Here is a 22,791-nt window from a genome sequence, read left to right on the forward strand (position 1 = left end):
TCCTTCTCTCACTTGCATTTCTCTTTTCTCCACTCTCTCACCTCTCTTGCAATTTACCAGTTCATTTACTCTTCCCCACCCTACTTTCATTCCTCTTCCTCCTTCCCTTTTCTCACACGCTTATTTCCTCTCCATCCTCTTACCTCTTCCTTCCACTTACTAAAAATCTTTCCATTACTCTCGCACATACAAAAATTCCATTGCCACTTACAATATATTTTATACTACGTATCGAACTATTTTTTTTGTACACCAACAATGCACCAACATAATGCCTAAGGTACAATATTATGGGTATAAGATATTATTTTGCTCGGGCGAAAATAATTCTTCCGGGTAAGTGTGTATCTACTGCAGCGGTCGGCTTATACATGCCTGGCATGAGCGGGAACTTCACTACACTATGTGCTCATAAGCTGAGTCTCAACCTCATCATCAGATGACGTATATACTCGTGTGTGTGTGTGTGTGTGTGTGTGTGTGTGTGTGTGTGTGTGTGTGTATATATATATATATATATATATATATATATATATATATATATATATATATATATATATATATATGAGTTTAAAAGAGACCTATCGAACTGGGGAATTCTCATATAAACTTCATTAACCTCTTCACAAATTAATGTCTTACCTGATGATGAATACAATCGCCTGGTGAAAGCAAAATTAAAATGTCACTGGAGGGTACACACAACGAAAAAGGATGTCTCATCTTAACAAATTCGTGTTGTGTTTATCTGAATAAAGAGCGTCCACAGATGAAGCTGCTAGCTGACAGAAATTCGACTACGGTACTGTTACTTGGCCTTTTGGCCGTGGTGGGGTTCATTTTAGCTGAAATTTAATCATTTGGAGTGAGCGTTTGCTGGAATAAAATTACATGGCGTTAGATGGAACTAAAACGTATGGCGACAAATTGAATAAAAATAAAAGTTCTTTACTTCTCGATCAAAAAGTTGACCTAGAGAGACTTCAAAGCTTTACTACGATGGGTTTGTGTGAACTGAATACAACAGCAGAGAGACAACTGGAATACAGTATACCATACTTTTCTTAACTCCCGATCAAGGCGCTACACTAACTGGATTATAAGTTTTCCGCTGCGGTGGGTTTCTCAGAGACGAATAAAATAGTCTAATGTAAGCTGAAATATATAATGAATACAATTATAAATGATTCTCTCTGTCTGTCTGTCTGTCTGTCTGTCTCTCTCTCTCTCTCTCTCTCTCTCCCCTCGTCTTCTCCACTCCTCACAGCCTGTGCAGGGAAGTTGGAGACCCAAATAAAAACTCAGGAAAGGGTGAACCAAAGTGTCCAAATGTGTAGTGCAGGACGGAGTATGAGAGAGACAGAGGGGAGAAGACAGGAGAATAACAGGGAAGAAAGGGAAGAGGAGGGAGACAAGACTGACAGAGGCGAAGGAATATAGGGACGGAACTAGAGAGGAGACTAAGGAAAGAAAACAAAGGGGGAGATGAAGAAGTGACGGAGAAGGACTACTGGAAGGGGATGAGGAGAATGAAAATGAGGAAGAAAAAAGTGGGAGGAGAAGAAATAATGAAGATGTACGGGAGAAAGAATATAAGGGAGGGAGGTGAAGAAGGAAGCAGACGGAAAACTGACGCTGAAGCCAAGAATAGGGGAAGGAAATGAATAGGAGGATAACGAGAAAAAAAGAAAGAAAGGATTGAGGGAAGAGAAATGAGGAAAGGAGCTCTAAAGTACGAAAATAAGGAAAGGAAGAGAATAACATGGGCAGAAAAGCAAAGAATCTGACAGTAATAAAAAAAAGAGAGAAAGAATAGACGGAACTATTGAGAGTAAAGGAATAATGAAGAATGGGAAACACTTGTGGAAACTCAGTAAAAGGGAAGGATTCGGGGAAAAGGGGAAGGAAGGAGAACTTGGGGAAGGAAATGAAGAAAGGGTCAGGGAGGAGACGAAAGCTGAGAGAGAGAGAGAGAGAACAGGGAAAGACCTAGAGTGAGAGACGAAGACAGAGAACAGAAAGGTTATGAGAATGAGAGGCAGAAAGGAAGTATGGCAGAACGAGAAATAAACATATAAAGTCAGGAAAGGGTGAAGTGTGGCCGGATGGATGGCAAAAGGAATACGTGGAAGGAAGGAGAGGGAAAGACTGACTGAAAATGTGAGCTGGACACCGCCCAAAGGAAACCAGGAGAGAAACAAACATGAGAGAAATGAAACGTATAAAGGGAGGAGGGATGAAAGAGAAGGAAAGAAAACGAAGGAAAGGAATGGAGGTAAAAACATACGAATAGTAAGAGAGAAACAAGAAACCCTACTGGAAACTCAGGAAAGGGTGAACTGAACTTGGACAGATGAGTGCTGAGGGAGGCAGGAAGGGGGGAAAAAGTATGAGGAAAAATGAAGACTAACGAGGGAAGACAGGAGAGGAGTTAAAAAAGAAATAGAGAGAGGAGGAGTAGGAGGAGGAGAAAGATGGCAGGGAAAGGAACGGAGATGGGGGAAAAGGAAAATAAAAACGAGAGAAAGGGAGGGAAAACGAGACGAACAATGAAATACTGAGAAAAGTGAGAGGACAAAGAGCTGCCGAGAGAGAGAGAGAGAGAGAGAGAGAGAGACAGACAGACAGAGACTGAAGGAGCTGCCGAGAGTAAATGAGGAAGGTAGAATGAGAAACCCTACTGCAAACTCAGGAAAGGGTGAGTTAAAGTGTGTCCAGAATGATGCAAACGGAGGTAGAAGACGAGCAATAAAGGGACAAAGGAGAAATGTAACGGAGGAAAAAAAGGTATGAATTGAAGGGATGGAGAGGAAAAACTCATGAAAAGGTGAAGGAGCAGAAAGACCAAATGAGAAACATAAACGAAGAAAAGGAGAGGCACAAACAAAAGAAAAGAACAGGAAGATGAAAAGGCAAGCCCATGAAAAGGTGAGAATACCAAGGAAGAGGGAGGCAGGTAAGGAAGAGAAGGCGAGATAGGAGGAAGAGAAAGCAGAGAAGAATGGGAAGAAAAAAGGACGATGAAGAGGGGAAACAAGGAGAAAAAGAAAGGAGGAGGAGTTAGCGAAAGCAGACGAAGGGAGGCAGAAAGAGAAACCCTATGACAACTCAGGAAAGGGTAAATTAAAACGTGTCCAGATGGGAGTTTAGGGACGTAGGGACAGGGACAATAAAGTGACAAATGAGGAATGTAACAGGGGAAAGGAGGGAAGTGAAATGGGAGGGATTAAGGACACAAAACCAAAATAAAGTCGATAAAATACAAAAAAAAAAAAAAAAGAGCTCAACAGGGGGAATGTAGGGGGGGGGGGAATAAATGGAGTGGAGTAAAGGAAGGAAAACCGGAAGTTGATAGGTTTACAAAAAGGAACTGAGCAGGGGAAAAGGGGGGAGGGATAAATGGAAGGGAGGAGAAAGAAAGCTAAATTAAAGAGAAAGATTACAAAAAAGATGCTGGTGAGAAGAGGGATAAGGAAATGTACGTACCGAGAATAAAGGGGGATGACAGAGAATAGAACAGAATGGAGTTGAGAACTATAGCAGAGAGAGAAGGATTAGACTATAGTACTGGAGTAAGTCAAGGAAATAACGCAGAACGAGATGCTTTAATGCCAACTCAGGAAACGGGCACCTAATTGTGTACAGGTGGGTGGAGAATTAGAGAGAGAGAATGGGAAAAAAAAAAAAGGCAAAAGGAAGCTAAGGAAAGAAGGGAGAATGAAAAACCCTAATACTACGGTAAACTGTGTCCAAATGGGTGGGAAGATGGCACAGGAAGGGAGAATGAGGAAAAAAAAAAAGAAAAAAAGAAAGGAACGGGGATATGGGAACAGAGGAGGAGCTGTTCGGGTTATCCACGATGAAGTTATGTACAATGAAAGATTAAAAGTATGATGAAATAACAGCGGAAGACGACGGTGAGGACGAGGAAGAAGGAAGGAGAGAGGAGGAGGAGAAGTAAAGGGGAAGAGAAGGAAGTAAAATGTCATCACCAATAGTACCTACTCCAACAACTCCCAACAACTACCAACAGAGAAATTCCGGTACTCTTCTTTTCCTAACGATGATGATAGACTAAGGAACTACAAGAGGGAAGAGGAGATGGAGGAAAAAGGAGGGAGAGACAGAAGGAGGGAGGTAGGGAAGGAGGAAGAGGATAAGGATAGGTAGGGACACAATATCAGTCCAAGATTCCCTCCGTCTGCCCTGCATATACTCGTAGGTCGAAGAAAATTTTAAGTAAACAAAAAATGCATCACGAAACTGGAATCCGTGTCACCGCCTTTGAGACATTTCCAGTTCTCTTAGTTATCTGTTTCTAGATATCTTTATACTTTTTCACCCCTCTCTGTCTGTCTGTCTGTCTGTCTCTCTCTCTCTCTCTCTCTCTCTCTCTCATTTTGCTCCAAGACCCATCTGGAAGTAATCTTGGAAGTGGAAGAAAATTATAAGAGTTATGGAGTCGAAGGGGAAACTTAGGTAGGCTGTATTTAGTCGTCTGTGAAAGAATGGTGGGTGGGGGGAATGGAAGTTACGTGAGAGAGAGAGAGAGAGAGAGAGAGAGAGAGAGAGAGAGAGAGAGAGGAAATATGAAGAGAGAAGAGAGGAAGGGAAAGGAAAGAGATCTTTGGTTAGTCGTTTGCATAAGAATGAAGAATTTGAGGATGGGGAAGCTGAGAGAGAGAGAGAGAGAGAGAGAGAGAGAAACAAGATGTAATAACAATAAGACGAGACGAAAGGACTGAGAGACAAATGAGATAAGAAAAAAAAGGGAGGTGAGGAGAAAAAAAAAAAAGAGAAAGAAAAAAGGCGAGAGAAAGAGAGCAGTAGAGGGAAAGATATGACCGTGACCGCGTTCAGCTGAGCCCAACTGCCCCCCCTTCTGACCCTGATCCCTGCTGACCTTTGACCTTCAGCACTGGCACACATTTCTCTTGGCACGCTGCTGAGAGAGAAAGAGAAAGAGAGAGAGAGAGAGAGAGAGAGAGAGAGAGAGAGAGAGAAGGAAGGGTGGACACGGAGTGCGGAAAAAGAACATTTGTATAAGAAAGAAAATAGCTACCTACAGACGGGAGGTAAATAAACAAAATAAAAAAGTACAAAATGCTCACCTTCTCTCGTCTCTCTCTCTCTCTCTCTCACACACACACACACACACACACACACACACACACACACCCGTCTTTAGGCCAGTTTCGTTAAATTCGATAGTGTTAAAATTCCGAAGCGAGAGAGAAATGGTATGGCCGTGTGCACTGTGGCAGTATGGAGGTGGAGTAAATTAGACGGATCAAGAAGCGGAGCCAAGGGAAAGCAAATCCGTCGCCGGCAGTCATTGTAATGCTGACGTATAAACAACAGGATATCTAGTCAAAGATGTCACATGTCAAATTTGGAGTAAATCGGGTGAAGACTGACGATTTTATGTCCATCTGAAATTTTAGGTCCGACCCACCAGATACTGATCCCCCTACCGCTAACTGGAGGGTGACCCCCCCCTGGTATGATGAGGCATGTTATAGGATGTAGATTTGAAAGATGCACCTTTAGGTTTTGGTTTCATGTCGATATGACGAATTTGAAAGATGTGATGACAAAACGATTTTTTATTTATTTATTTTTTTTACATTTTTTGGGCCTACAGCCTCGGCCTTGGCCCAATTTGGCACAAAATTTATTCAGGTGATCAGAATGTCACAGCCCATCATCCCCGTAATTTTGGTCAAAATCGCATCGGTAGTCTTCGCGTAAAGTTGTTAACAGGCACACAGACAGACAGACACCTAGACAGAAAAAAAAAAAAAAAAGACAAACCGAGTGAAAACAATACCTGTCCTCGAGTCCCTCCGGGGCAAGGAAGGGTAATTAATGTTTGTTTATGATTAATAATGACAAGAATCTGATTGTAAGTCGGTTTCTTACGTGATCATAAGTTTGCGAATTGCAAGGACTGGATGGACTGAAAGATAGATAGACTGAGACAGATAGATAGATAACCAGATGGATAGACAAATAAGCAGATAAACAGATAGATATTATGGGGGGCAGCTACTAAAAAGAAACTGGTTGCAAATTTTTTTTAAACCGTCGCATTTTTCTAAGTAGCTCTAAGCCTGTTTCCAAATCTCAGGTTAAGGTTCCTATTCACTGAGGTATCCCCCCCAGACCAGCTACTCCTTAATCCACTCGACCCTAAAATTACTGGGCGCTGGCAGGCTCCTCAAGATCGGCTCAAGACAGAATTAAGACGCTCTCCATCTCACGTCTTCTCGCAGTTCTTGAATTCTTTTCCGAACAGTACAGTATATGTACCGTAGTTTTTTTTAAATCTTTTTTTTTCTTTTCTTTTTTACCCATCTTATTCGCATTTCGTTAACTATATGTATATTAAGTATTTCTTTTTTCTTTTTAATCCCTCTTATTCCTATTTCGTTAAGTATATGTATGTTATATCTATTTGCTTTTTCATCTCATTCCCATATCGTTAACTATATGTAAGGTTTTCTCTTTTTTTACCATCTTACTAGCATTCGTTAACTGTATTTTTTTTATTTTTTTTTTTTAACCATCTTACTCTCATTTCGTTAACTCCTTCAATCGGGTGGCGTCATCTACTGGGATTTTTTTTTCTTTTTGCTGCCTCCAGACGACGATATATATATATATATATATATATATATATATATATATATATATATATATATATATATATATATATATATATAATATTAAATTACCATGTTACTGAAGGGGTTGAGGACGGTGATACCCTCTCCAGTTTGAACTCTCGTAAGCTTAATAAAATCGTCTGGTGACTGTAAGAATAAAAATAAATTACGTTCTCTAGTTAAAGGATGATTAAGGAACTCTCTTTCTTTCTCTCTCTCTCTCTCTCTAACCTCTTTTATCCATTCAAGTCTTCAGTCACCCTCTGGCTAGGAAAGCGCATAAAATTTTCATGTGGTTACTAGGAGAGAATGTAAATCGCGTCAGCTGACTGAAGAGGTTAAAATGAGAGAGAGAGAGAGAGAGAGAGAGAGAGAGAGAGAGAGAGAGAGAGAAATTTACAAGAATCGAATTGGGCAGTAAAATATGAAGTAGTTTGTGTTTACTGTTGATTTTAAGTAGAACTGATCTGTGTGTGGGGGGGGGGTAGTGTCTAAATGGGTGGGATGCAGACTGACACAGTTCCATCTGCCGCTGTCCACCATCATCCTTTTGTGAGATAGTGAGAGAGTTGAAAGACATTTGTATATTTGCTGTAAGGGAATTATTCACTGCACCTATTCTTACCATCGTCATTATTCACCGCAGTTCTTAATATTTTCTTACGCCGACTGCCAAAATTATATCCTTTCCCGTAATTCCTTAGTCGTCCCTCAAGGCTTCTTCAGTTATCTTAGTTCCCCTTCCTCCTTCCTTCATTAACTTGGTGTGTTCTTCCATTCTCTCCTTCCTCAATCGTCTTGTCGCATCTCTCTCTCTCTCTCTCTCTCTCTCTCTCTCTCTCTCTCTCTCTCTCTCTCTCTCTCTCTCTCTTTTCCATCCATTCTCGTTTACTTCCTTCCACACCGTTTCTCTAATAGTTCCTCGTTCCCACTTATCGATCGGAAGCCTAGATTTTAACGAAGCCTAAAGAACGTAAACTTAAGGAACGCTCAGGAAGAAAATGAAAAGAAAGAACGAAAAGAGGGCAATGGAAAGGAAGGGAAGGGAAGGGAAGGGGAGGGGAGGGGAAGGGAAGGGAAGGGAAGGGAAAGGAACGGAGGGGAGGGGAGGGGAGGGGAGGGGAGGGGAAGAGAAGGGAATGGAAGGAAAGGACAAGAAAGGAAAGGAATGAGAGGAAAGGAAAGGATTATGTTTGTTATTAAATAATCTGGAAACAGAAATGGAAATGGGAAAGTGAGGTCTTTCGTAGAATAGATAACAGATGGTAGAACAGATAACAGATGGCAAAACTGGTAACAGATGGCGGAAGAGATAACAGATGGCAAAACTAGTGACAGATGGTGGAACAGATAACAGCTCGTAGAACATAACAGATGGTAGAACAGATAACAGGTGGCAGAACAGATAACAGACGGTAGAACAGATAACAGATGGCAGAACAGATAACAGATGGCAGAACAGGTAACAGGTGGCAGAACAGATAACAGGTGGCAGAACAGATAACAGGTGGCAGAACGGATAACAGGTGGCAGAACGGATAACAGGTGGCAGAACAGATAACAGGTGGCAGAACAGATAACAGGTGGCAGAACAGATAACAGGTGGCAAAACAGATAACAGGTGGCAAAACAGATAACAGATGGTAGAACAGATAACAGACGGTAGAACAGATAACAGACGGTGGAACAGATAACAGACGGTGGAACAGATAACAGACGGTGGAACAGATAACAGACGGTAGAACAGATAACAGACGGTAGAACAGATAACAGATGGGCACGCAGGGTACTGATTGGCAGTCCAGAGATGGGGTAAATGGAAAAGGCGGGCAATGAGCAAGATGGAGACAAGAAATTCGACTGAGATAAGAAATTAGCTGATAAGATATGTCTGGGTGAAGGAGGTAACAATCGAGAGGTAAACGTGGAGAAGGATAGGAGAGAGGGAAGAGGGTAGTATTTTTCAGAGAACAGACAACATGAACAACCAGAGAAATTGAGTAGCAACGTAGAGATGGAGAGAAGGGCAGTGGGAGATAGTAAATAAGATGGAGACAAGAACTTCACAGACAGGTTGGGTTGGGGTGACAGTGGAGGAAGGTGGAAGAGGGAGAGAAGGCAGAGGAAAAGACCAAGACAGAGAAAAGAAATTTGCAGAAGAGGTGGAAAGCGGTGGAACAAACACCAAAAAGTTTGAGTGAGGAATGATGAGAGAGACCTTCATCTTGTTGTGGGTTGTTTCAGGGTGTTAATAATTCAGACATAAGTTCCTTCGTTAAATAATGGAAATAATAACCGTACCTGTGTCACCTGGATGCAATTTAACCCCCCTGAACCCCGTGGTCATTTAATATTTTTTCTTACCTTCCTTTTTTTTTTACAAATCCTAGGAAAGAACTAGTTTTGAAGGTGTTAATGAAAGCTATATATAAAACCCCCCCCAGCTCCAAAAATCTCTCCTAGTGTGTATGCATAAAATCGTCGAGAAAGCAACAATAATTAAGAAAATACGACACCGAACTGATGGGTTTAATCTCCTTGGTTAGCAGTAAAAGAAATCTGCTTAGTCTTCGTCATTTTTTTTATACTTTTTGCACTTTCATCATACTAGAAAATGCAAAGCTGTTTAGGGATATTCATATTATCAAGGTGGTCTATGTAATAAGTTTTAGTCTCCCATAAAATTCATTCTCTCCCATAAAAGTTCATTCACCCCATAAAGCTAACTCACTCACCCTCTCCCACTCTCTCATAAAACTAGCTCTTCCTCCGTAAAACTGTCTCTCTCTCTCTCTCTCACACACACACACACACACACACACATTTACCCCATTTCTCCAACAAACTCCTCGTCATCTGGCTAAGCAACATATAAGTTTAGTGTGTGTTCCGTCATTTCACCCCCCCTCTCTCTCCCTCTCCCCAGCCTCTCCCCCCCCTCCCTCTCTCAACTCCCCCTCTCTCTCCCCCAACAGGTTCCTGGCCATCTGGTTCCCCCTGAAGCTGCAAATCACCAGTTCCAGAGCTCGTGCCATCATCGTCATCATCTGGATAATCGCCATCACCTCCGCAGTGCCCTACTATGTGTATTTTGAGACCCAGGTGTTCTACCCTAAGGTGCCGGACCTGCTCATCTGTGTTGAGGTAGGCAGATGGATGGATGGACATGGCTGGGTGGATGGATCGATAGTCGTACATGGATGGGAGGATGGATCGATAGTTGGGCATGGATGGGTGGGCGGATCGATAGTTTACAGTCTTACAAATACATAGTGTACCAATAGACAAATTTAGAAGGCAAAGCATATAAAAAATGGGACTAAGCTAGTTCCAGCTCCTCAGAAAGGACGCAGCTAAAACAGACGTAACAATAAGATTTTCTCACAACATAATTTGTTCATAAGTTACACATACAGAGAAGACCAACAGAAATAACACAAAAAGATACACCTGCAAAATGAAAGAAAGAAAAAGTTAAATATTACACAAAGACCAAAACAGAGACCAACAGACACACAAACGCAATGACAATTAGTTTCCCACATCCAGGCCCACCGTTTCCCGCAGCAGCTGAAACGGGAAACAGGATTCTCAATAAACGTTTCCCGATACACAATTTGTCCGACTATTACCAGGGAGGACAAGTGTTCGAATCCAATCACCTCCTCTGCCACCATCGCCATCCCCTCTTTTGTTTACCCTAACTTGGCGTCTCCATCAACCCATCGATAGTGCCTTCTCTTCTCTCTCTCTCTCTCTCTCTCAATCCGTGACTTCAGTTTCTCACAATTCCCTCGTTTCTTCCCATCTCTTTTGCTCTCCTTTTTCTCTTCTATTTCCCCACATATGTCTCAAGCTTTCTTCCTTTACAGTTTTCTTTTTTCGTCTTTTGTGTCTTTCTCTTTTCTTTTGTGCTCCTCTCTCTTCTCTTTCCTCGTTGAGTTTTCTTTTCTCATACTTTCTCTCGATTTTCTCTTCCCCTATCTCTCTCTATTTCTTTATCCACTCTCATTTTCCTTTCACTCACATTCCTCAATTACCCTCCTCCTCTATCTCCATTCTCAATTTTCTTCTATCCTTTCTCCAAACTCCTATTCTTTCCATTTTTGCTTGATCTCTTGACACCCCTCTTCTTTCCTTTCTTTATTCTTCTTAGCTTTCCCATTATTCTACTGCCCTTCTTCATCTTTCTTGCCAATCTGTTTCTCCCTGCGTCCCGGTATACAGATTCCTCTCCCTCTTATCTCATTCTTCCCTCTATTTCTCAGCCCTCTTCTCTAATCTTCCCTTTCTTGCAATCACTTTCCTTCCTGTTCTCCACTTCCTCTCCCCGTCTCCTCCTATTTTTTATTCTCTCCCTCCCAATTCTCTCTCTCTCTCTCTCTCTCTCTGAATCCTCCCCTCAATCTTCGTCCTTTGCCTCCATCTCCGTTTCTCTCCTCTGCCTCCTTCTTCTGCCTTTACTTTCTTACCTCCAGTTCATCTCTCCATATTCCTCTCAATTTACACTCTCGTCATTTCACTCCCTTCCTCGCTTCCATTCACACCCACCTCTTCTCCCTCCTCATTCTCATCCCTTTGTCCTGATTCGATTCTTCTCTCGTTATTATGAAATTCATATTTGAATGGATGAGTAAATGGGGAGTGTGTCGTCCTGTCTCAGCTACCTCCCTTTCCTTGGGGGAAGCAGCCTAGGTATATAGATAGATAGATAGATATTTACAATCCTCTTTACTAACAAACTTAAAAACCACAAATGAAAGTACGATTATTTCACACAACTGTTACACAAACTGGATTTGCATTCCTTTTCTTTTGTTTTCCATTCAGTATTTATTAAAAGCTTAAATTACGACACAGAGTCAGTAATGAAACAACCGTAACCATAAATATACGTCCAAATGACTTAAACCGCATTTTATTATAGCAGAATGTAATTAACTTTTTTATAAATGGCATAACCTCTATCAAAACTACCAGATACCATTTCGTCTGTAATCATACGACAAATAACCCATATCGTAAAATAATGACCTAATATGAGATAATTATGACCGGCTTATTACGGATTAATTTATAAGGTGGTAATTTGACGGTCTTATTGGAAATAAAAAGGCGATTTGGGGTCTGTACTAAAACCACTGACATCAAGGAGTCTCTTCGTGGCTGAGTACAACTGTGTGACGTTAGCTAGCATTAAATGGAGAGTACGTCCTCTGGCTAATGAGCAAGTGAGTGAAAGAAATCCAAGTGGCAGACAGCAAAGGTCATTCGGCACTATACCTCAGGCTGAAGAGATCATGTGAAGATGGACAGATCCGTACGCAGGATTTGTTGGGAGGAGAACGTGAGCAGCGATCTGGGGCTTTCTTATGCCTATGGATCCATTACCTGGAAAGGAAGGCCATATTCAATTACAACTCTTTAAAGAAGGTATGACATACAGTACAAATGTACACGATAAAAAAAAAAAAAAAAAAGTATTGCGCAGGACGGGTACGATGATATCCGAAACTATCAATATAGTTTGTGTAGTCCTTCGAAAATTAATTATCATGTGAATATGCATCCAGTAACAATATCAGCCATAAATTGTCATAAGAAACCTATCTATAACATACTTATGTAGGCGCGTTTGACAACAATAGGGAAAACATCAAACATTTGTAGAGTGCATCGTCCGTGGTGTCAGTTTGTTTTGGGCAAATGTGCACCGAAACTTTTTTTATCGTGTGTACATGCTGAGAGTAGCGGCTACTTAAGTCAAAACCAAAATTATGGAAGATATAATTTGGTACAATACTGTACTATAAACAACATCTGTTTACTTGTGGCTTCTAGTATAAGTCTCACAGGACAGTAGCAGGAAATGTCATGCAAGAGAGTAACCAAAAAAAAAAAAAAAAAAAAGTATGCGCCCTGTCATCAAGTGTTTTAAACGATATAATTGGATGAATTATATGAATGGTGTTTACTGTAATGATAAAATAGTTTTGGCCAGAGAATAAGCGTTAAAGCATATACTGTCTGTACTTTCTTCGAGGACAATTTATTTTTATCCTAAGTCACACCCTACGCTGTAACACGTCCGTAACACACCGGAGAGGAGAGGAGGATATTTAAGTGACCAGGAAGTGTCTTGGTTATAAACTTGACGACACCGGTATTTATTAAATTATTTATTAATTTATTATTATTATTATTATTATTATTATATTATTATTACTACTACTACTACTACTACTATTACTGCTGCTGCTGCTACTACTACTACTACTTCTGCTACTACTAAAGGCCATATCTAACCAACCCAGCTTGGCAAATCTCTCCTAAACTAAACAAACAAATAAATAAATAAGTAAAACAGTCTAGATGTAGCAAGAAGAAAATAGAATACGATCTTAGTGAATAAGTTTAAGACACGGATTTTACAGTGGAAGAGAGGCGGAAGAAAAAGTAGGGCTTGGTTTCCTGTGAGAATTATGGGGGAAGTTTGGCTGCCTCTGTGCCATATTTTCTCTAATTTTTAAAGAAGTGTTTAAACCTCTCTCTCTCTCTCTCTCTCTCTCTCTCTAAGGTTGGCTAGGCAGAGAGACAGAGCGCTAGTAATTAATTATAATATTTTTTTTTTTCTCTCTCTCTCTCCTCAAGGCTGGCCAAGCAGACACGCAGGCAAAATCTCTCTCTCTCTCTCTCTCTCTCTCTCATCCCTAATAATATTCCTCCTTCCTCTCTCTCCTGCTCAGGGTTGGCCAAGCAGACAAGCAGAGCGCCTGTACTTCCTGATCGCACACCTGCTGCTCTGCTACCTGCTGCCTCTCACCCTCATCTCCTTCTGCTACGTCATGATCTGGATTAAGGTGAGCAGAGTTAGGGAGGCGGATTAAGATAAGCAGAGTTAGGAAGGTGGATTAGGGTGAACAGAGTTAGGGAGGTGGATTAGGGTGAGCAGAGTTAGGGAGGTGGATTAGGGTGAGCAGAGTTAGAAAGGCGGATTAAGATAAGCAGAGTTAGGAAGGTGGATTAGGGTGAACAGAGTTAGGGAGGTGGATTAGGGTGAGCAGAGTTGGGGAGGTGGACTAAGGTGAGCAGATTTTGGGAGGTGGAGAAAGGTAATAAAAGTTAGGGATGTGGATTGAGATGAGCAGAGTTAGGGAGGTGGATTAAGGCGAGCAGAGTCAGGGGGGTGGATTAGGAACAGCAGAATTAAGGAGGTGGATTTAAATGAGCTGGATTAGGTTGGATTAAGGTATTCAGAATTAAGATAAGGTGGATTAAGATCGACAGAATTAGGACAGGTAGAGTGGTAGCTACAGTAATCAAGGTGAAGAAAATTAAGGTGTATTATGATTCAAGAAAAACATTATTAAGCAGACTACGGAAAACTAATCAAAATCAGTCACTTTATCAATTAACTTGGGCATTTACCTGTGGATTACGGTACCTTGACATATAACTAAAACATATATTTGGAAAACCAGACATATCAGCTTGTTCACCAATTATCCACTTGCTTATCATATTTATTATTTTTTTATTAACTGCAACTCTTTCTTTGCCGTTTTTGCTTGTATCTTTCTTTACGTAGGGGAACTGTTATTTATTCACAACTACATATAAAACCCTTACTATATACATTTACTTCTCGCACACAGGTAAGCTTCGTATTATCCATGAGGCATTATCCAAGTCTTTCATTATCCCATAACTCATTTATCCATTTATCTACTTATGTATCTATCAACGTTTATGTCAGAGGTAACGCGCCTATATTACGTTTAATTATCCCATAACTTAGTTATCTCTATCTATTTACATCTCTGTATCTATTTCTCTTTTTCTATCAGTTTATCTCTACACACATCTCTCTATCGATATATTATTTACATCCTTACCTATTTACAACTCTTTATCTATCTATTCATTTCTCTTTATCTATATCTATCTCTATCTACCTATTTACGTATCTATTTAACCTTTCTGACACAGGTAGCTCGCCGGGCCATACCAGGTGATACTAGGGACGCGGCCATTCACGAGATGCAGCAAAGAAGCAAGGTCAAGGTGGTGAAGATGCTGGTGGTGGTGGTGATCATCTTTATGCTGTCTTGGCTGCCTCTTTACGTCATCTTCACCAGGATCAAGGTAAGGGAAGGTGATGGGGGAAGGTGATGGAGAGAGGGAGAGAAGATTGAGGGAGAGAAATGTGAAAAAGGGAGAGGTGGAGAAAGATGGAAAGGGAAATCAGTGGAGAGAGAGAGAGAGAGAGAGAGAGAGAGAGAGAGAGAGAGAGAGAGAGAGAGAGAGAGAGAGAGAGAGAGAGAGAGAGAGAGAGAGAGAAGGGAAAAACAGAGAGAAAAAAAAAGAAGAGATAATTTACATACAGATGGAAGACAAGGAAGCGACTTAAATGAAAGAAAATAAACCGCAAATCTGAACAAACACTGGAAAAGGGGAATGGAAAATTAGGCCAAAATCTTCAGGCTTTGGTGGCTTACTTAACGGGGAAGAAATTCATGAGGTATTAACTGGAATTTAACGTAAGTCCAAAGCTATTCTGTAACCTATATGCAGAAGTGAATTTTTCTTGACTAAAATCGTTTGACTTGTAATTTAATACGAAGTTCCTAATTTTCATTCAGAAAGTTTAACAAATTTTATCCTGACTGCAGCAGTGAGTTTCTCTGAGAGGAATTAAAGTCTGATCTATGCCGGAATACTACGAAAGTTTGTATTATGTGACCAAAAAGGATTCAAGAAACAGAAAAGGGAATTTGATACCGTTTTCTCTTAACTGCGCACAACCTCTGACTTCAGCCAGAATATTACACAAATTCCGCACATCGCAAGCAAAGTGTTAGAGAAAAAGAGAGGCTGAGAGGGGGAAAAGACTGTGGACAGAACGAACGGATGAGAGAAAGAGAGAGGGAGAGAGGGAGAGGGAGAGAGGGAGAGAGGGAGGGAGAGAGAGGGAGAGAGGGAGAGGGAGAGAGGGAGGGAGAGAGAGGGAGAGAGGGAGAGGGAGAGAGGGAGAGAGGGAGGGAGAGGGAGGGAGAGGGAGAGAGAGAGAGAGAGAGAGAGAGAGAGAGAGAGAGAGAGAGAGAGAGAGTGATTAATTGCTCTGAAGAAAATGGAATCTGTAAAACTAAGAGGACTGGAAAAAAATCACGGTAATTATCTTTCTTGAAACGATAATTTTGAACTAGTTTTGCAAATCCTTTCTCGTGCGCGACTAGTGATCCAATTTATCTTTCCTTGGCTCATTATACTAATCTCTCTCTCTCTCTCTCTCTCTCTCTCTCTCTCTCTCTCAAGGCTATTCCGTGGGTGCAGTTGAAAAAATACTCTCGAGTTCCGCTTCGCTCTCAGGACGTGGGACAGGCGAGAAATTAAAGTAGAGGTTCACTGAGGTCTTGCTCATCGTGTTCAGTAATTTTCGTTATTAGTTTCCTTTTTTTTTTTGGGGGGGGGGAGGTGGTAAAATAAAATTAAAAGCATGTCATAAATATCCACGGACAGTCCTCAGAGTTTATCGAATCTGGCTTTTTTCTTTTTGCTGATTACATGCGAGTGGATTATGTTAGTGCAGTGCAAGCCGAAATTCTAAAGCCCGCGACACTTAATAAATGTGATCTGCTTTATAATTTGGACTATTAAACTGTACACATAATTGTGGGAAAGTATTTCAAAATCTGGGGTGAATAAAATACCTATGTAGCTAATTATAGAAAATATCTGTGTGAGTGAAGTGAGGGTGGGGAGGGAAACCAAGGATGGGATGGAGAGACAGGATGGAGGGAGAAATAAATGAGGATGATTTGAGTTGTGGGGTGAGAGGAGCCTGGTGGGGGAGGTGAGAGCTACATGGAGGTATTTCTTCATGACCACCTTCTCCTGGATTAAGATGTCTGGCTAAAAACAGTGAGAATGTTAGGTGCGGTGTGGGTGTGGGCACAGACGGCTTTGGTTCTATGCGCGTGCGAGTAAAATGTTAGTGAAATGTAAGACGAGGATAAACTTCTTTGACCCTAATCCACGAAGATCTCCAATCTATCCTACTTATATACATCCATCTATCAACACTACCACACACTTTCTACCATTACTCAGTTAACGTCTACTTGTTGCTCTGCTAACTCCTCTGCCTTCTGTCTATCCCTTTTTTATCATCTATCCCTTCATTCCCTCATTTCCTATTAGTTTCTGTAACTTTCATTTAGGGCACATTCGTCTCTCTTCGCCTCTTCCTTTTATCTCTCTCATCTTATTCACTCCCAATCGCTTCTTACCACCTCTCGATTAAAGCTTTCTTTTTATTTTTTTAACCAACTCCTCTTCCACCTGTCTCTCTCTATGATCTTTCCCTTCCTTCTCTCATTTCCTATCACTTTCCACTACTTCTGTTTAGAGTCTTTCTGTCACTCTTCAACTCTCCCTTCCTTCTCTTCCTTTTCACTCATCTTTCCCCTCCTCTCACTTCCTATCTCTTTCAACTACTTTCTTCTAGGACCTACCTAGCTGTTTTCAACAATCCCTTCTATCTCTCCCTCTTTCTTACCTCCTCCTTCCCTCCCTCATTATCACCATCCTTCCTATCTATCTCGATACGATCAACTCCCTCTTTAATTTGACCTCTCGGATTCACGGGACGACAAGAAGAAAAGTATGCATAGTCCCGCAGTGCCTTTCGCGCAATGAAAATTTATCTGCTATATTCTACTATTTTATTTCTTACATGTTCTATCTGCTGTCTCTTCTTCTTCAGTCTCGCCACGTTTTTTTTTTTTTTCTTAAATAATATTCTTTCACCAGCATTTCTATGTTTTTCCTTAACACACTCTTTTTCTTTTCTTATTATGTTTTTTCATACATCAACATTTTTTTCCCTCACGATGTCCATTTTCTTTTCACCATGTTCCTTTCTCAACCATCAATAGTCTTATATCAATATAGATTCTTACATCATGTTTCTTTTTACATTTCACCCAGTTTCGTCTTCTTGTCTCACCAAACTTTCTTCAGTCTCACCAAATTCCTTCTTACATTTCGTTCTATATCCTTTTTCACCAAGTTCTCACGGTCTTCCTGCTTTCCCCTGACAGCTTGGCGACGAGCTGGGTGAGCAGGAGGGGGCCGTGCTGGCGATCGTGGCTCCTATGGCCCAGTGGCTCGGCTCCTCCAACTCCTGCATCAACCCCATCTTGTACGCCTTTTTCAACAAGAAGTATCGCAATGGATTCCTGGCCATCGTCAAGAGTCGCTCCTGCTGCGGCTCCCTCCGCTACGACACCTACTCCTACTCCACCACCCGCAGGTCCTACTACCCCTCCTACCGCTCCACCGTCAGGCCAGAGGCAGGAGGGGCTGCAGTGGATCCTATGGGGCGACACAAGACTCCAGCGGCTGGGAATATTTACACTCTTGAAGGCCGGGCCAACACAAGAACAAGGTACCATCACCATCATGCCACCAGGACCAGAAGCACCTTAGCCAATGGTCTCTCCCCGGCCCTCCATCTAGCCGATCTTGCCCATGACCCAAGCGCAGACCAGAAGCGACCTACATCCATTCTGGGTGGCATCGAAGTCATTGAGGTGGATGACCATAACGGATACACAGAATCCGACCGATCCTTCCCTAATGGCAAGCTGGACGCGGTGGACTAAGAGACGAGTCACCGGTGAAGATGTAGCATTGTCTTATCTTTCCCAAGGGTTGGAACACTTCGCATCTTTCTCAACCTAAAATCCTAAAACACTTTCTGGGCTCTGTGTCCCAGCCAGGAGGAGCTATGAGGTTCTACTGGCAATATTCAGAGGAAAGCTGGGGGTGTTAAGGGGGAGACCCGTGGAATGTTGTTATACTTCTTAAGTCTCATTCTTCCATGCCTCACCCTCAGTGCTCGCCCTCTTGTCATTATCACAGATCTTCAACACCAGACCAAGATTATACTACCACAGTCTTAAATCCAAGTAATGACTTCATACATAATCACCCAAAGGTGGGATCGATTCTTAACTGATAGATCATTAACTCCACATATATACAACAAAAAGGATGACAGTAACCTAACACAATAAAACAAATTTATTAATATAAATCAATATACAGTGTCTAATCAGTATTATCCACAAACTGTAGAGAGATCCTTTGGTAAGTATAAAACGAAAAAATCTAAAGCTCCTTAGATATTATAACTTGAAACACTTATAGTTCTTGAAAATCTATACCTACTACAATATGTGTTTGGGGACATAACCACAGCACAAGTCAGGCTGATACATAACAAGAGCTCTTAGTTATTTGTAAATCAGAATAATAATGCATGTCAATGTAACATTCAGCCGTCTACAACCCAAGTGAAATGTAACAGAAGCATGCTTATTACACTATTTATATCAGACTCTACAGGTAATACTGTACACAATACAATAAACCATTGTCAATCATCTGAGAAGCCAGTAATATACGTATCTCACGTACTCGAAAGTGAATCTGTCCCTCACCTACAACCCACCTACCAGGTATCTATGTAGTCTATTTATTGCAGGACACCTAATCCTGAGAGTACTGCCTGCGACAAGAACTCCTCAAGTCTATGTTATCATTGTTCCCACACTGTCTAGGTAATCCACTTGAACAAAGCTATATATATATATATATATATATATATATATATATATATATATATATATATATATATATATATATATATACATATATATGCAATATAAGGCTTTAAAAAATCACAAATTCCCAATTTTAAGTCCCCCAATACAGGGTAGCTCAGTAACGAAAACCTATCTCTTCACATAACATCAAACAATGTGGCTTGACAATTATCACAACTGTAATCTGAAAACAGAAAAAAAAAAAAAAATCAGCTATCCACGTAATGAATTTGCCTATCTGAATAATGTCATAAAAGGTGGTTTGAAAATTATCACAAATTAGAAGGCGAAAAACATTTGTACGGTATGTATCACAATTAAGAAAATTTGTTCTCTTGAATTATGTCATACATTCTGGTGGGGCACAAGATATACCACAAATAGAATTCACTACCAGAAGCAACAAAAATATAATTCATCTATTTACATTACCGAATGTAAATTTGGTGCTTAGGATAGTGTCACACAATGTGACTCTAAAAGTATCAATAATGCAGATTCAGTAACAAGCATATTCAGAAAATTTCATCCACTAAATTCAATAAGAACCATATTAAGCAGAACGTCATTTCTCTAGCCGGATTATGCAAATCTTTTTCTTCGAATGACACCTACAGAGGCTGGCTCTAGATGTTGTCAAAAATTCAGCGACAAAGATTAAAAATTAACAATTATTTAAGAACTTTCACACTGGACACATGCAGCCAATAAGGTATGACTAATCTGTCTCTTTGAATGGTGTCATATTATGTAGCGCATATGTGTCAAGTGGAGAAAAAAAAAAAATCAACACCAACAACAAGCACAGTACAGTACTACCTGGTCAATTACATGTGAAAATCTGTCTTTTCAGTTATCCTCTTGATAAATTACAAATGCATTTCAACAACAAACATGAAACAACAACTATCTATGAAATGTGTAACCAAAAACAGGAATACTATCCAGTCAAGCAGATTATGGAATTTTTTCTTATTATGACATGGAATGTGGTCCCACAATTATCACAACTACAATTCAACAACACACGAGAAGCATTAGCTATTCAATCAGATACTGTAATATGGATCTATGTCTTTGAATGAGATGGCATAGCTTAAGTATTACAACTGGCCACGTTATAATTTAACAACCACCAGAACAAGTACTATTTAGCTAATGACAGCACAATTCTATCACTCAGTGACCTCACACTGTTACATGAGGACCCTCCAGTGATGCAAGTGTTACAAATGACAATCTAAACAATGTATATATTAGCATAAAGGAAATAGGGGAATAACTTATTGAAAAAAACAGGTAGTAAATATTAGTATGACTATGTACAATAATATATATATAGCTGTTTCTTTCATAGCTCCAGAGGACGAGCAATCATATTTATTATTCGAATAATATTCAGTAGCATTATTTTATACTTTCAAATAATGCAATTAACTGTTTCTACTGATCCTGGTAATAGTAACTTTTGGTAACATCCAATATCTTTCAGCAAACAGTCAGTTTAATGACTGAGCAACTTTCACTTTTCTCAACATCAGCAGTTGTTGTACATATTAGCTACCAGTATACTTTGCTTAAATATACAATACCTTGTAAACCTACCCTAGTCAGCATGTACAGTACTACCTGATTTGCATAGGCCTATGCAAACATATGTACAGGGAACTACATATGGATAGCAACAGGTTTGGTTTCATTTCCATACGATGGAGATGTTCAATATCTGAGTTTATCCAGGGTGTCTTTAACAATAAAATACGGCTGAAATGTACGTATTACATTAGCTCTCAATTTCATTTTATGAAAAGGATAATCATTTGCCGTTCAAAGGTTCAGTACGAAAGGTGTTACATTCCTTGTTTTCCAGATCAGACATACATGATCAATTTAAATTCACAAGTACAATTTTCAGTTATCAGGTTCGGTCACATTAGAATAGTTTTCATATTCAGTTTAGAGTTTGGCAAAACACTCTTAGCCTTTCTTGTCCAGTGATGTCTATTATTTCATTTTTGCTGATGTCAAATTTCATTCACTTTGTACAGACCTCTTGGAATGGAAGAGTTAAACGTGAAACAACTCAGCTAACCAAAGGCTGTGGTGTATGAATTGTCAGTCTACGTCATAAATACCATTCAGTAATAATTTTATCAATCAACACATGACAGTCTCTTTAATATATGTAGGCTACCAATATGATTTCTTATTCTTTCTTTTTTCAATTACTTGACTTTCGAGGAATGTTTAATTGTCGGACTTATTAAAGCTAAGTAAGAAGTCTTCACATCAAGGTATGGAACACAGTTGAATGAACTGAGTATCTTTCGATAAATATGATGTTAAATACAGATGTTATTTATATTAAACTCGTTCCACCATTGTTTCACCTTTTGCTTTGGTTGAAGTAATATTCAGTTTGTTAACTGCTTTCTGCAAAAATAAAATATGGAAGCTGTGACATCTGAATTACGTACAAACTCTTATTCGCTTGCTTAATGATTGCTGACAGTGGTTTCAGAACAAAACTGGTCACACATATCTCATAAAACTTTATCTATCTATTGCCAGACGCCTTAATCCCTTATGGGATTAGACATCCCCTCAAAACATGGGATTTGTCACGTAAATTATGAAGATTGAATCAGTAATAAGTTTTATCCAGTAATAAGTTTTATACGGGATGAAACTTATTACTGATTCAGTTTTCATAATATACGTGACAAATCCCATTTTTTGAGAGGATGTCTAATCAAATAAACTACAAAAAAAAAAAAATGCTAACTTCAGTAAGTTTTCATCACTATGACCATTTTAGGAATAGTTTTTTTTTTTTTTTAATTATGCTGAATTTTGATAAGGTATCACATGGTCACATTACTTTTCCGTCTGGGTTTTCCAATTGCATTTTACATCAGTAAGTGTAATATTTCTACACAGCTGCATGATTACAGGCTGTCCCAATTTGTGCCCCACTTACCCACTTCTCGGGTCAGCAACTCTGACTGTGTGAGAGTGTTCTCGTTCACTGACACAGTTAATCTTACTTTGTCATCACTAGTGAAAAGAAAATGCCTACTGTACCAGCCTGTGCAAACAGTTTTTTGTACCCTACATGAAATCTGTGCCAGATGATGTCGCAGACAAACTCCTACATACATACACTGCAGAGATATAAAAATGCCCAACTTCATTACAGGGTGCCGACTCATGGGATTAATTTATCTTTGTCATTAGCCGACCCACTGCCATAAATTCCAGACAAACTTTTCTCTCATTAAATCCAACAGGTATTTTCTGATAGCCTGGCTACTAATAATTAACAATAAAATCCTTGTCATACATAGTTCAGTGACAAAAACTACGTCCAATAAGAAACAAGACCCATAAAATACGTGATTTTACAACTACAGAAATATTTATGACATAACCTATGAACTGCAAAGGTGAAG

General features: G+C 40.0%; 1 protein-coding gene across 1 annotated transcript in view; it reads left to right on the forward strand.

Moving 5' to 3' along the window:
- The window catches only part of LOC145417848 (neuropeptide SIFamide receptor-like), a 338,464-nt gene extending 320,130 nt beyond the window's left edge, over positions 1 to 18,334 (forward strand). Inside the window, exons 4-7 of the mRNA XM_080286469.1 lie at positions 9,644 to 9,812; positions 13,415 to 13,528; positions 14,658 to 14,813; positions 17,771 to 18,334. Of these exons, the coding sequence (XP_080142595.1) occupies positions 9,644 to 9,812; positions 13,415 to 13,528; positions 14,658 to 14,813; positions 17,771 to 18,334 (1,003 nt within the window). The remainder of the gene's footprint in view (positions 1 to 9,643; positions 9,813 to 13,414; positions 13,529 to 14,657; positions 14,814 to 17,770) is intronic.
- The last annotated feature ends 4,457 nt before the right edge of the window (positions 18,335 to 22,791 follow it).

Source organism: Coenobita brevimanus, chromosome 111 (assembly GCF_032717465.1).
Source record: "Coenobita brevimanus isolate Jiangsu-jjx chromosome 111, ASM3271746v2, whole genome shotgun sequence".
Lineage (NCBI taxonomy): Eukaryota > Metazoa > Arthropoda > Malacostraca > Decapoda > Coenobitidae > Coenobita > Coenobita brevimanus.